At 37.9% G+C, this 14,457-nt stretch overlaps 1 protein-coding gene across 15 annotated transcripts in view; it reads left to right on the top strand.

The window, feature by feature from the left end:
• SIPA1L1 (signal induced proliferation associated 1 like 1) overlaps positions 1-14,457 on the top strand; it is a 179,598-nt gene that overhangs the window by 158,147 nt on the left and 6,994 nt on the right. For 10 of the 15 annotated variants that reach the window (XM_015864666.3, XM_015864673.3, XM_015864670.3 and 7 more), the window contains 4 exons: positions 2,035-2,474; positions 7,845-8,084; positions 9,120-9,285; positions 12,565-12,808. In XM_015864666.3, the coding sequence (XP_015720152.2) occupies positions 2,035-2,474; positions 7,845-8,084; positions 9,120-9,285; positions 12,565-12,808 (1,090 nt within the window). Of the gene's footprint in view, positions 1-2,034; positions 2,475-7,844; positions 8,085-9,079; positions 9,286-12,564; positions 12,809-14,457 lie in introns of all 15 variants that reach the window. The other 5 variants (XM_015864674.3, XM_085550326.1, XM_085550329.1 and 2 more) reach the window with 3 other exon arrangements.

Raw genomic sequence — 14,457 nt, 5'->3', positions numbered from 1 at the left:
ACTCAGAAAGCTGCTGAAAAGCTCAGAAACCTTCTTCTTTGAAACAGACTAGAAGCTTTGCTTTTCTTTAAGGTTTCTCCACTTTCCTCATCTGCTGTAAATATTAATTCCTTTCTGTAGTCAATCTTGCACACTGTTGGAAGAGTTCTTTTGAAAGGTCCACTAGAATCTGGCTGAGAAGTCTCTTATTTATATTTAATTTCTAAATGGCAAATTCTACCTTTCTGTTTCAATAGTTAAATGTGCACGTCCTGATTTATATACAGAGAGACAGATTAACTGCAGTAATGTTCATGAATTAGAAATCTCTTGAAAATTATTTAAGTCACTAGAACCAAAGAAAGAAAATGCTCTTTAATCTGCTGTTCGTTATGCCAGATGACTTGGTTGATTGTCTTTATGATCAGCTGAAATATAGTGTTGCGCTGACTGATCACACTCAAAGTATGAGTTGCATTTACTTAGATCTTTCATTAGTTCTTGTTATTTGCTTCTGCTTACCAGCATTCCTCTTTAAATAAAATTTGCAGTGTTTCTTTTAGGTTATTAATTCAGAACAGCGTTCCTTCATTATATTAGAACAAACAAAACACCTGACTTCCTATTCTTATGAGTTTTTATATTTAGATTGACTTGTTTTTCATGTGATGCATTCGGCCATATAATAATGTGATAGCTACCTCATTAGCTTGTGTGCAAAATGTGACTCTGGATTTACTGATGCTTACATTCTTCTCATTTAGTCTTTGTTATTATAAATCTTTGTTATGTAGACAGATGCATGAAGGGAGTGATACAGTTACTAATGAAGAGCAGTAACATTAATTTGAGATAACTAGATCAACTTCATATTCCTCCTGTTTTTCTGTCAGTTCTTGATGTAGTATAATAGCAATGTGGATACTGAGATTTCCTCCTCTGGGTATCAATCCATTCTCTATTTTCCCTCTTTTCTAGTGAGAGTAGAAACAGTATCTAATCTTTGATCTGCTCATTTCTCTTCGGTAAAATTCTGCCTGTAGGCAAAATAGAAAGGGTGGTTCTAAATGTCCATTCTGTCCCTCCTGTTATTTTGGAACCATTCCGTCACCAAACAAGTTAATTTCATAATGGAGAAACAAGTTTTTCAGTTCTGGTTATTTAGATGATCAGAACATAAATGTGTTTGTTGAATGGAAAATAAAATTAAGAAATCAAGAGGGATATAAATACTTGAAAGGTGAGCTACTAAGCAGAGATGAGTATAGCAAGAAATTATTTCTGTAATGGGATATTCCACAGATGCCCACTATGGAACTGAAGGCATTCACTTTCTTCTTAACAGCTGGCTGTAACCAAGGACAGAGCACACAACCCAGCCAGAAACTGCCATGCCCAGATGGGACAAGCTGCTTTTCTTGCAATTCTGCCTTTTTGAAAGCAGTTTACAAATAGTTAAATGGCATTTCAGTGGTCCTTTGCAAAGGATGGTCCTGCTGAGGATGAAATAGACCTACCTACTGCAAAGGGGTTGGAAGAGCAATGGTTGTTTTTCCCTGCCTTAGTCTTTTGTTATGCAATTGTATTGTTGAAATAATGTGCATTTTCTGTGGATCGGTTATGTATCATGTTCTAAAACATTAGACTCTTTAAATTAGAATATATTTAATTATAGTAGTTACAGAACAAGTCAAAGTTAGCACAGCTCTGTTTGTTACATTGGTTGGGCCTGAGTGGAATTATATCTGAAAGAAAACAATTTGGAGTATTTTATGGCAAAATTATGAACTACTCTGTTTTTCCCTGCATTGCTGAAACATGGTTTCCATGTCTCTGTGAAAGCATCTTTTGTGCTCTGAAAACAGAGCAATACTCATTGTGCTAGAATGGATTTTTGGAGTTAGTCTACTGATAGTATCTATTCAGTACCTGAAGGTAGAGGAATTTCTACTGTACAGTGGGGACTTTAACCCTTTACTACTCTTCTTCCATTGCCGTAATTATGAAATAAACCTACGTGTTTGTGATTTTTCTTTATTGTTGTTTCTTCTGTAGTCTGACAGCCACTACTCCAGCCATTCCAGCAGCAATACTCTCTCCAGCAATGCCTCCAGTGCTCACAGTGATGAGAAATGGTATGACAGTGGAGAGCGCACTGAATCAGAGCTGAACAGCTACAACTATCTTCAGGGGACTTCAGCTGATAGCGGCATAGATACTACTTCTTATGGACCCAGCCATGGCAGCACTGCTTCTCTGGGAGCAGCGACATCTCCCCGCACAGGGCTAACGAAGGAAAAAGTGACACCACTGTGGCACAGCTCCAGTGAAGTGGTCTCCATTGCAGACAGGACATTAGAAAAAGAGAGCCACATTGACCGAAAAGCCGAGTCTTCACTGAGTCTGGATATTCACAGCAAGAGTCAACCAGCCTCCAATCCTCTAACAAGGGAGAACAGTGCTTATAGTCTTAGTGATGCTGTCTCGCATACAAGGTAATTTTCACTTCTTATGAGATTGACACCTCCTCATTCATTTTCACATACTCGTTCTCTAGCCTGATAAAGGTGAGAAGCAGTTGTTTAAGTTGAGGCTTCTATTTGACCAATCTATTGACCAGTGTTTTGAGAGATCATACTGTGCAGAAGGCTTATAAATTAAGACCGTTTTTAGTCTTTGCTTCTGTTGCTTAATCTAACACTAAGAAATGTCTTTAACAACATTTTCCATGCTGCTGCTATTAAACAAGACAGATGAGTGTCTGATGTGTTTGTAAGAAATATTTTGCAAGATCTGCAGTTGGTATACAAATTAGATCAGTCCCTTTTAGTAATGCACAATTTATTCTGAATTTCTTTTTTAGTCTTGCAAGCGTGTGTTTCGGATGTCTTCTACTTTTTTAATATAAATCTTTTTGTTTAGAATTCTGCTTGTAGTCGTTATGATCAATATTGAGTGCAAGTTGCTTGCAAGTGCTGGCATATAGATTTTAATGTCATTCTGAAATGAGCTGTGGGTATGACATATTACTGTCTCATTCTGTTTTCCATTAGTTTTGCCATTAGTAAAGTTGGTTATGCCAAGTACAGGCATAAAGCGCCCAAACACCATAGATGGAAGTTACGTACTTTACAAGTTCATTGGAGCTGCTAGAGGCGGACAATATTTTACACTGTTTATCTAACCCATTTCCAAAAAATATTTAGTGTACATTTACAATAACTATTGATGTTGTACAAAAAGGTAGAAACAGCTCTTTTTTTTTTTTTTTAGAAAAACGTATGATCATAAAAATCTGTTGCTTTTAGAGACTGACTATTACATTTTGATTCTTCAAGGATGGAAGCTTGAAGCGTTATTTGCTATTCATTTTGAGCAAAGCAACATTTAGGCAAGGGTAGATGTTTATCAGACAGTTTAACAGTTTCTCCTGTAATAGCTGCATATGGAGGTTGTCATAGAGACTGCAGTGTAATGAACTGTCTCTATGTACTTTGTCACAGTGATTCTTACTAGTTATCTATTAATGGTGGTCCCACTCTGGTTTTCTGTCTCTTTTTGGTTGACTGTTTTTGGCAGTAAAGTTCATGTTATTCCATCCAGGTCTTTGAGACAGGTGTTTCCAATAGCTACACATGCCTGGAGCAGATCTTCAGACAACACTATGGAAGGCAATTTACATAGAATTTAGGCAACCTTACCACTTGCCCCTTTATTGGAGGTAAAAATATGTGGTGGTTATCTACAGTGTTATAAATTTTATTCTAAGAGTTACATGTTTATATCTAATTCTTTTTGATGTTCATTAGAATGTATCAAATGCCCCACAGTACTTGTCTGAATGTAACTAGCAGAAGCATTATGCATGTCTTCACTCTTCCAGCTCTTACCTTTATCTTCTCAAAACATGATATTTTCTCTGGTTGACTTAGTTTAATCTGATTGGTGTTTCTGCAGTGACACTGAAGTTGTTTTCTACATATTTTTTTCAAGCTAAATAAAATGGCATTTCTTGTTCATTTGAAGATCAGCAACTCTTCACAAAGAAGAGAGGTTGAAGCATTTTGTAGAGTACGTGGGACATGATACCCATGCTGCAAGCACTGCATCCATATTGTTTTTTCCAGTGGAGACAAGGACAGACTGACACGAAGATGAGAAAATATGTTTGATACCTTACAATAAAACAAAGGCACAGTCTGAACTGACCAGCTTCTGTTTTGTTTCTCATGGTGTCCTCAGTTTATGGTTACACACTGAACAGCAGTGCTGATCTGAGGAGACCCTGAGTCCAACTGTTTGCTGGTTGACCTGGGCGGATGAGCAGCAAGGACATAGCAAAGAGCCGGCAGGGGCTTGTTAACCTGGCACTTCTAGGTGTAGCCACCACTGCCTGCTTCAAGAAGGAGAATAAGGGATGATCCCAAGAAAGCTGCTTTTGGTGAAAAATGAACAGCTTAATTGTTGTGTCTCTCTGTCAGTTGCTAAATTGTTACCCTTTGCTGCTTCTCACCCTTTACCTTTTGGCTCATTCATGCCAGAACACCTGCGACATCTTTAGAGTTGGGTTTCTGTGCAAGAAGAAAAGGAATTTGGCCCTGAAAAGAACTTAGCGACAAGAGAAAAGAAAATAGCCACAAATTAGAGTGTTTGTGTCTATAGAAGACAGGAGCGACAATTAGTGTTATGATCATTTGGTGGTACGTAAAAGAACTTGTACCTGAGAATTGGCGGCAAAATGTAAATTATAGTGATTAACTTTTACAGCAAAGCTTTTGGCTGAGTTGTTACTTCTCCACCCCCATTCTCAAACTCCTTCCTGATGATTGTGCAGATTTCTCATAGCATCTCAGGAGAACTGCATTATGTAGGACAGTAATTATACAGAATCATTATAGCTGAATGTCATTAAATGAAGCCATATGTGCTGATGGCATTAATTCCCTAGGAAAAAATAAATAAATCAAACTTTCATTTCCACCTAAACTGTGAAGTTTCTTACGTCCCTTTTAGCAAAACTAAAATTATGGATATTTCTAATCCAATATATTTTAACTACAGTATTTTTAATATAGTCCAAAATGATGAAATAATATTTTACTTTTATGAAAGACTCAACTGAAAGTCTTGCAGATTGATCTGAAATTTTCCTGAATTTAATCCTTCCTGTCTCAGTACTTCAGTTGGGAAGTGAGAGACCACCAGTGGCAAAAGGCTCTCCCCTCTCTGTCCTGGGACAGATCTAAGCAAGCTGGTCCAGCTGTCTGTTACAGTATTCATGCTTCCTGCTGTCAAGCACTATATAAATCATCATCACTACTGTAGAGCTTCAGCTCCAATTTATTCTAGGATTTATCCACAGCCTTTTGCTCTCCAAAAAATGCTCACAGTTGTACAAGTGTATCTCTTTCTGTCAGTATGCTACTGACTTGCCCATGTTTACATGTACGAAGAAAACTCCAGGTATTTCCACAGTTCTGCATATAGTTCCTGAAGCTGTATATCCTCCCAAAATGTTATATTGTAAAACCACAGCTCAGAATATTCTGCTCATGTTAAAGAAAAGTATATTAAAAACTATATGCTGATTTTCTTGCTCATCCACCAGACTGCTCTTGTCATGTATAATACATGACACATATTATAATAAATATTCAACCAATAGTACTTATACAGTATTTACATACAGTATTATATATAATAAAATACAATTATCAGACATATACATTTTAGATATACATACCATGTGGAACATACTGATTATCGTTTTGTGCCTTCTTTGCATAGTAATATTAAGGGTTAGCAATACCAACTTTCTATTAATTTTTATCTTTTTTTTCTCACAAATAACACTTCCTTGAGTTTGGCCCAGTAAGATTAAAGTAGTTCCAAAGTAGATCAGAACTTTTTTCCCTATGCTGAGGCAAAAGACTTCACCAATTCTTGGATGTCTTTAGAAGGGGATAAACATTTAGAATTTAAAAAAACAACAGCTTTTTTTCTTTAAAGCTGTACATCTTCCGCAGATCTTGCTGTTTTAATTTTGCAGTGGTGATGCCTCACAGATGGGCTGTTTTGCTCAGCATATGTAGGAGTTTTCTTTTCAGTATTGAAAACAGAAAAGAGAAGGAGGAATGAAGAGAAATTTACTGCTTTTTCCTCTAGCTCCTATTTTTCCCTGCTTTCTTGCTATAAATTGTTTACATACCTGTGTTATAAATAAAGACCGTGGTATGCAGCAACCAAATATATGGGATTGGTGGACAGAATTACCTCTTCCTAATCTGCCATTTTTGTAAATCTTTCAGAGGTACAGGTGAGGGGGAAAGAAAGAAAATAAGATCTCCATTATTATCATCTGATTCGTTTACATATGAGGAGATGCATCTCCCCTCTAACATGTCTGCACTGCCATCATCATGTTCAAAAGGTGGGAGTGTGGGCAGCAGCAGGCAGTGCTGTTTGAGGAGGGAAGCTTGCCATCACCGCTTGCTAAATCCACATTACTTAGCTGTTGGGACTTCATGTCAACCATCTGAAGGTGAAAGGTATAGTTGAAGGTGACTTCAGATGAGATGCCATCTGTTGTCAGTAGAGAGGAAAAACTGGAAAGCATAATTCTCCCTGGCTGAGACACCTGATTGAAGGTGAGGAGAATCACCTGCAAGGGTATTTCCTTCTCCATTGGCTACAGCAGGAGCCAGACAATTGGTATAGATTAGATAACCTATTTCTGTAAGGCTGAATGCAAGTAAGATTATTTTTCCAGGTGGAAACATAAATTTAACTTCAGATATTTTCTGTGTATCATTAACAGACAGAGACATGAGAATGGGTTGTTTTATCATGTTACAAAAACAGCAGTGAAGAATATTCTGTTAAGCTAAGAATGAGGAAATTGTTCAGTGCCTTTGTTCATCCTCCCAACCTAACGTTTTATTTCTCAGTGAGAGTCTGTTCTTTACCACAGGGCCATCTGTTTCAAATTCCTTCCTTGCAGTGTTGGATACAGGGATGAAAATGTGACTAAGTTGTGGGGAGAACTGATGGAAAACTGTTTTCTACGTACTTAATGCTATTTCAGTATTTCAGGGCTGTACACAAAGCTTTGCTCTGTCACTAGAAATGCCGAAATGCCTGACCTTTTAAGGTTGTTAAAGTAAATATTGTCTTGAGCACTAGCGCTCCTGATATTGTGCAAGTTGCATAAGGTTTTAATATCATCATAACTGAAGAACAGCTCCTATTTAAAGCCCCCCACCATCATCACCTTCTTCCAGTTGCTGTTACTCACCCTGACTCTTGGCTAGACAAACTGTGGCATATGCCAGCTCAGCAATTTTACTAAGTCTCTCTCTTTTGTTTTTGTGATTTTTTTTCCCAAACAGTAACTTTTTTTCAGGCAAAATCCAGGAAGCTCTCTTCTGAAAGATATATGGGTACCTTCCATGGCTCGTTGTGGAGTCTCAAAGGAGGACATTCCTTGTTGCTTAACTTCTTTAACAATATGTTTTGTTCCATAGCCAGGAATTCCAGCAGGAAGTCGGACTTGGGTTCTTTTTTCAGATTCAAATTTGCATGTATTACTTCAAAGCTGCTTATCACAATGAACCTTAGGTTTCCTATTTGTAAAGAAGGGAGAGGGGAGGCTTGATATGCTGCCTCCATAGAGGTAACAAAGCTTTATGTGACTGTATGAGAAGTTTTCAATAAAATGTTCGTAGAAGACCCTTAAGAAGGCTGAACCAGTTTTGCTTCTTCACTTACTATTGATAAGTGCAACATCATGTTCTCCGAATTTTTCTTTACAAATGCATATATACACATTAGAGGCAAATTTTGTCTTTGTTATGTTTCTCTCCCAGTACCATGAGCTCACGACACTCTGCCAGCCCGGTTGTTTTCACCAGTGCCAGAAGCTCACCTAAAGAAGAGCTTCATTCTGCTACTTCTCCCCAGCTCGCACCTTCTTTCTCCTCCTCCTCTTCTTCCTCATCTGGTCCTAGGACTTTCTACCCTCGTCAGGGTGCTACTAGCAAGTATCTGATCGGATGGAAAAAGCCCGAAGGAACGATAAACTCAGTGGGGTTTATGGATACAAGAAAGTAAGAATGATTTTTAGTTCTCTTCTTTGGTTATTGGCTTTAATTGTGTGGAAGAATTAAAATCCGTGACACTTCTCTGTAAAAAAAGCTCAAGGCTATCTAATAAAACACTTATTCTACAGTAGAACTTAGTCTTGTAATGAGTTCTGCAGCTGGGCTTAAATATTTGATAGTTAGCTAATCTCATTCCCTGGTAACTTGCTTTTAAAAATTATTATTTTTGCTGCACAGAATGGATGTTACTTCTATTAAAGCTTATCTTTCCTTGGGACTTCTTAAAGGGGATCCAAAATGTTATTTCAGCAAATATTAAAAATCTTCTTAAGGTAGAGGGTGAGTTCTTTCTTAAGCCTCTCACTCATGTAGTAGTACTGTGAATGGTATGTATTAGCTCTGCGGCTCTCCATGTTGGCTTGTTTAGGTTGCTCCCAACATCCTGTCTAACTGGCTTAAAGCAGTGTTAGAATATTCAGCCAACTCTTTTGGCATAGAAATAGAGAAACAACTTCCTAGTGAAAATACTGTTTCTTTACGTCTAGCATGACTTTGAAAACAATTGATTCAGAAAGCCCTTTTCAGAATAATTTGTTTATCCTTTCTCAACTTCTACCGAGTCAACACGGAACTCCAGGATGATGCCAGTAACTGATTAGCAAAAGGAGATGCTGGAACTCTGTAAAAGCTACAGTCAAAAGAGAGAGAGAAAAATTTAAAGGAACTTGCTGATATTGCAATACAAAAGAAATATATTCTTTTTAATTTTGTGCAGAATATGGATTATTTTAGCACATTCAAATTTGTTCCCTTATTAAGAAAATACATCACAATAACCTCAACATTTGTCAGTAATTGATTGCTTTAAAGGCTGTTCGTTAAGATGGGGCTCTGCTGTATTAAGAAAACTCCTTTTCTCTTTCATTCCCTCTACCTATGCTCTTTCTTCTAAAACTGTAAGGATACTATAATTCTTGTTTCATCCATGCTTCCTGCCCCAGGGCTTTGAGACCTGAATGTGTCTGTTCCATTTCATTTAAGACGTCACCAGAGTGACGGCAATGAGATGGCCCACCCTCGGCTGCGTGCATCAGCAAGAGATCTGAGAGCATCACCAAAACGAGCGTCGAAATCCACTGTTGAAGAGGACCTGAAGAAACTGATAGATCTTGATAGTCCAACACCTGAATCCCAAAAGAATTTTAAGGTATGTTGCAGAGTCTGGGTATCTGTTGTCACTGCTGAGAGACATCTGAGAATACCTTAAGAGCAATGCACACATCCTTTTTCAATCAAAGTCATAGTTCTCTTGACACAAAACAGAAATGTGTAAGGCTGTACTTCAGAGGAATTTGATGAGGAAATTCATCACTGCTTGGGCACATCACTGATGCAGCAAAAGGTGTCATGGTTTGGAAATGAACAAAGGCTGTGAAGCTCTGAGATATCTGTGTAGAAAATGCTGAGTGCTTTCAAAACAGCAGAAACTAAGTGTTTGTTTTTGCAGAACTTTGCATTATTGGCCTCTGAGTCTCTCAGAAAGGATCTCTCCCATTCTCACCCATAATAAGAAAGTGAAATGCAAGACGTCTGAATTATCATCGACAGAAAGCCATCTGTTTGTCATACACTGTTCTTGCAAGAGGAAAGCATTTAGGGAATAGTTGCATTCTTCCAGTCGCTGCAATATTATTTCAACTGTGTGCTTAATTGCAAAGAACATTCAGGACTGTTGGCATGTGAGAAATTCTGTAATGTTGTCTTGTGCATTTGAGCTGCTTTTCTCTAATTGCAGCACTAAACTGCAACTTGCTGACAGTACTGAAACTCTTTGCAGTTCCCCACTTCTCTAATCCTGTTCATTAGGAAGGACCAGGAATGCTTCCAAAACTTAAACAAACATTGATATGGAAAAGTTCTGCAAACATTTCCTGAGATGTTTGATATTTGTGTATAATAATCATAAAGCGTCAATATTTATTTTAAGAATCCATCATTCTGAAGGGAATGTCTTGGTTTCTAGTTTCCATATATCTACAGTCAGTGCATCGCAGCGCACTTGCCACCTACCCCAGATGGTTTCCACAGCAACTCTGCAGAAGAGGGAGCTTGCACCTTCTTTCTCTGTTAGCAAAAGCCCAAAATGTAAAACTTTGGAGTTCTAGGTTCCATAGGCACACTATTTCAGATGTTATATTTGGGTTGAAATAGGTGAAGTCAAGGTAAGATAACTTTCTCTTAGACTTATGTTAATTCTGCATGTTTATTGAGCCACAGGCAAGCAAAAACATCCCCTGTTAATCATTTTTGAGCAAGCTGATTATTGTCATTCCAAGAAATTCCCTTCTGTTCAAGGAGGTGACCTGAAGACTATAAAAAGTGTGTACATTCCACAGTCTTATTTTTTTGCTTTGGGTTGAGTGAATCCATTCTTACCTTAATTTTAATTTCTTCATGACAGTAGCAGATATGTTAACTGAGGTAATGCTTTCGATAAATTTCAGCAAATTACCAACACTATCACACCAATAAATGAAACGTTTTAGAAGTAACTGTCACTTCTGCCTGCTGCAGGATTTATATTTCATCTTACAATAAAAGTGCTGCTCTGACTATGTGAAAAAATGTTGACAGTTGGAGGGGAAAAAAAAAGGAAAGAAAAAGTGTGATAATGCCTCTTGTGTGTTCACTGCACAAAGACTAAAAACCTCCCTCCTTTCTGCTGACTGCTTTGTATTCCAGTAGAATTAGTTCTCGGCTATGATTTTGAGTTGTTTTACCATCTACCCAGTATTTCTCATCTCCTATTACATTGTGTCTTCTCAGATAAGTCTCCATTCTGTTTCCTCTGTCATAATCATATTGCTTTTATTTTCTGACTCCTTCAGTTGTTTAAACCTGTGCAAACTTTTAATCTTACAGTCTGGTATTAATTGATGGTTCCAGCTCCTAATTCTCTGGTGGAGTTTGAATTCCTTAGCACTGTGTTAACTATAGGACCCTCAAGTAAAGCGTATGATTTATCAGCTCTTTCTACTCATTTGCTACTTCAGAGCAAACACTGGGAGATTTTAGCAGATCATAATTTGCACCTGCTGATTGAGCTCTTAAATTTCAGGCAAAAAAAAGCAGCTTGATCCTCAGCATAATGCAGTGACAGCTGTGTAGCAGAAATTGTCATTTTTGTTGCATTAATTGTATATGCAAGGTTTGTAATGCTGTAGCCGTGAGTTCTGTCCTAAAGGAGGATGTGCAGAAGGGAGAGGTTTACATAACAAAGCTGCACGGGATGCGACTTCTTTCCTTTGTTGTCTTTAACAATGGCAGGTTTTTGAAAGTAATCTTAGTTGTTCTGATCCTTAATCCACAAAAATATATTAAAATTTGAAATGTTTTGACCAAAAAAACCTGGCAGATCGTTTTTTGCTGTACTGTACCAATAGTCCTTTCTCCATATTCTTCTCCCACCTTGTAGTGTGGGTTTTTGATCACAGGAATAGAGTACCGTCTGTTTAACATTTTTTTCCCCCTTTTTCTGAGGAGCGAACTGTTTTTCTGTGCAGATGAGTAATGCTTTATAATGTTTAATCACACTTTCCAGAAATTGAATTCTTTCCTGTCTTGTTCAAACATGTTTACAGAGCAGATGAGGGTGGCAGGGTATTTTTCTCGGGTTGCCATCTCTCCATGAAAGCCTTTGGACCAAATTTCAACTAAACCATGAAAAATGTTGTCTTAGAGGTGGTTATATTGCCACAGGATTCATGAACGTCTGTGGCTGGTAGAGTAGAAAATTGGTGTCTGGACTAGTGGGAATGGTATGCATTGTTTGAAAGCAGCTTACTAGCACTGACCAGTGAGCGTGTAGCTCCATTCTAACCACAGAATTGCTTCCTTGTGTGCCAAGCTCGGAGGAAGCTGGGATTCTGAAGGGGATGAGACACAAGTTCTCTCGTGGGATGACTCATTTAATTTTCTTTCAAGTAATTCTAAAGGACTGAAGTGGCAGTGTTGGTCCTGGTTGTTCAGGAAGATGAGACTTTTAATTAGTCAGTGTTTGTTGGTGCTCTGCATGTAGGAAGGCAGCCTCCCCAGGTACAAGAGGATGGTTCTTTTATGCAGCATTTGGTTTGTTTCTGCAAACTTCATCTTTGCTACATGAGAGCTCTAGAATTCATCAGGGAGGCTGAGGTTTACTCCTTAGTCAAATCTGGAAAAATACTTAAAAGCAGAATTGTAAGACAGACTGAAAAAGATGTAATTTATCTAGTTACAATCTCCCTCCAAGTAGATTCCTGTTATTTTCCCCTTCTGCTCTGGGGAAACACAAAACAAACCAGAACAATGCTAACATTTGCTTTCTCGTTAAAATAAAAAGTCTTAAGAAATCACTTAATACATTTCTAAAGTTTCTGTATTGATTTTTTTTATTTCTTTTTATTTCTTCTTCTTCTTTTTTTTTTTTTTTTTTTTTATGAATGTATAGTCACACACTCTGTCCTGTCAGTCTCCCTTTCCCAGCACTCCTACCACAAGGCGTGCCTTGCAAAGGACTTTGTCAGATGAGAGTATTTACAGTGGTCAAAGAGACCACTTCTTCGCCTCGCGGGCCTCACTCTTGGACCAAGCCATGCCAAATGATGTCCTGTTCACCAGCACATACCCTTCTCTCCCAAAATCGCTGCCATTACGGAGACCATCATATACTTTGGGAATGAAATCACTACATGGTAAGTGTTTCTGATTTTTCCTGTTTTCAAAAGAATCCATCACAATTATGTCCAGGAAAGAGGTTTGTTACAACCAATAGTGCTTCTGTCCTGATTTTGCTGAAAGGAAGAGTCACATCACACCTGCCTGCAAATATAAAACAGATACGGATGTTTTTTCTCACTTCAGTGGGTATGAGGTTGCGTGACTGGCTGGTCATGTAGTTTCCTTGTGAAAGGAGCACAATAATTGCCTCATCAGCTGTAAACTTTCACCATTTTCTCCAGTCGTCAGAATAAATTGGACCAATGGGTAAATAATGCTCGGTTTTCTATCACTGACAACTTTAGATGGCAGATACTTTAGCATGGGATTGTGAGAAGAAAATGCTATTAGAGAAAATAATAGTACAAAAGTGTAAAATGCTGGTGGAATTCTGAATGTACAACTGCAGTAGAAACAGCTTTTACTATGCCAGCTATTTTTCAGTTCCACTCACTTGCCTGCTCATTTTACAGGACTTGAGTTACTTAACTTTGGTCACATTAGCAGTTCTACAAGGGAGTTACTTGTTAAACTGTTCTCAAGAAGGCATCAGTTTCCCCCATTAGTCTACTGAAAAGTCCCAGTAAGATTTTGGAATAAGCTGCGTTACTGTCTGTGAATTTCTCAGCTGGTGGGAAATACACAGATTCCTGCTGCATCCTATGACTAAATGTGTACTAAGTGATTCTGCAGTATTTTCTAAGGGACTTTTCTGATTTATTCACGTTTTCGTGTTCCAATACAAGACTATCAATGAATTCAACTACTGGCAATAGTTACTAAGCACTGTCTGTACTGTTGTTGCTTCCGTACAGCATGTTAGGAAGCCAGACTCTTTTCAGTTCTTCTTTTTATATGTGCTAAAATAACTTTGTGGACTTGATTACAAGCATAACTGACTGATGGACTTAGTTTCTGAGAGTTTGGGGTCAGAAGATTAATGATGCTGTGGACTCCATTCAGATGCCTGTATTTTCTAAACTGAAAAACGTTCTCTCGCTCTCTTATTCTTATCCACAGTGAAATGATTACTCCTTCTTGCACATAATCTTTATACACTTGCCAACAAAATAAGACTTGCATTTTCTATAAAATGTAGGCCTGCATGATAAAAGCCTGGCTGCTTGAGTGACATGTGAATTGTCTTCCCTTCCCCTTCCCCACTTGCCTTTGCTCAGAGGAGGATTAAGTAGTACTGGGTATTTAATACCTCTAGTATTTGTTGGCTTCAAGTTATTCAGAGTTATTTTAATTCAGAGATCTCAATAACAAAGAACTGCCACTCCAGAGCACCTTTGTTTGGTTTGGAGAGGGGAAAACTTTGAGCTAAAAATAATTTTTGTTTACTCACCTGTCTTAATTAACAACCAAATGATGCTTTTAAAACAAATTTTTAAGTAGTTAGTTCTTTTACTTCCAACTCTCTGCATCTTTTCACTAGTTGTAAACATTTCTGTGTTGAGAACTTACCAATTACTTGTCCTCTTCTGAGGACTTAATACAAGAATCTTCAGTGTTACCATCAACTAACCTTAGCTTTTAAAGTATACACAAAAAGAAAGAAACAAAATTATTGAGCAAAGAACAACTGCAGTGTTGCGTTTCTGGTCATTGTTTCCCAGGC

This window comes from Coturnix japonica, chromosome 5 (assembly GCF_054131305.1).
Source record: "Coturnix japonica strain WE chromosome 5, WE-NBRP24, whole genome shotgun sequence".
NCBI lineage: Eukaryota > Metazoa > Chordata > Aves > Galliformes > Phasianidae > Coturnix > Coturnix japonica.
This window is presented reverse-complemented; position numbering and strand designations above follow the sequence as displayed.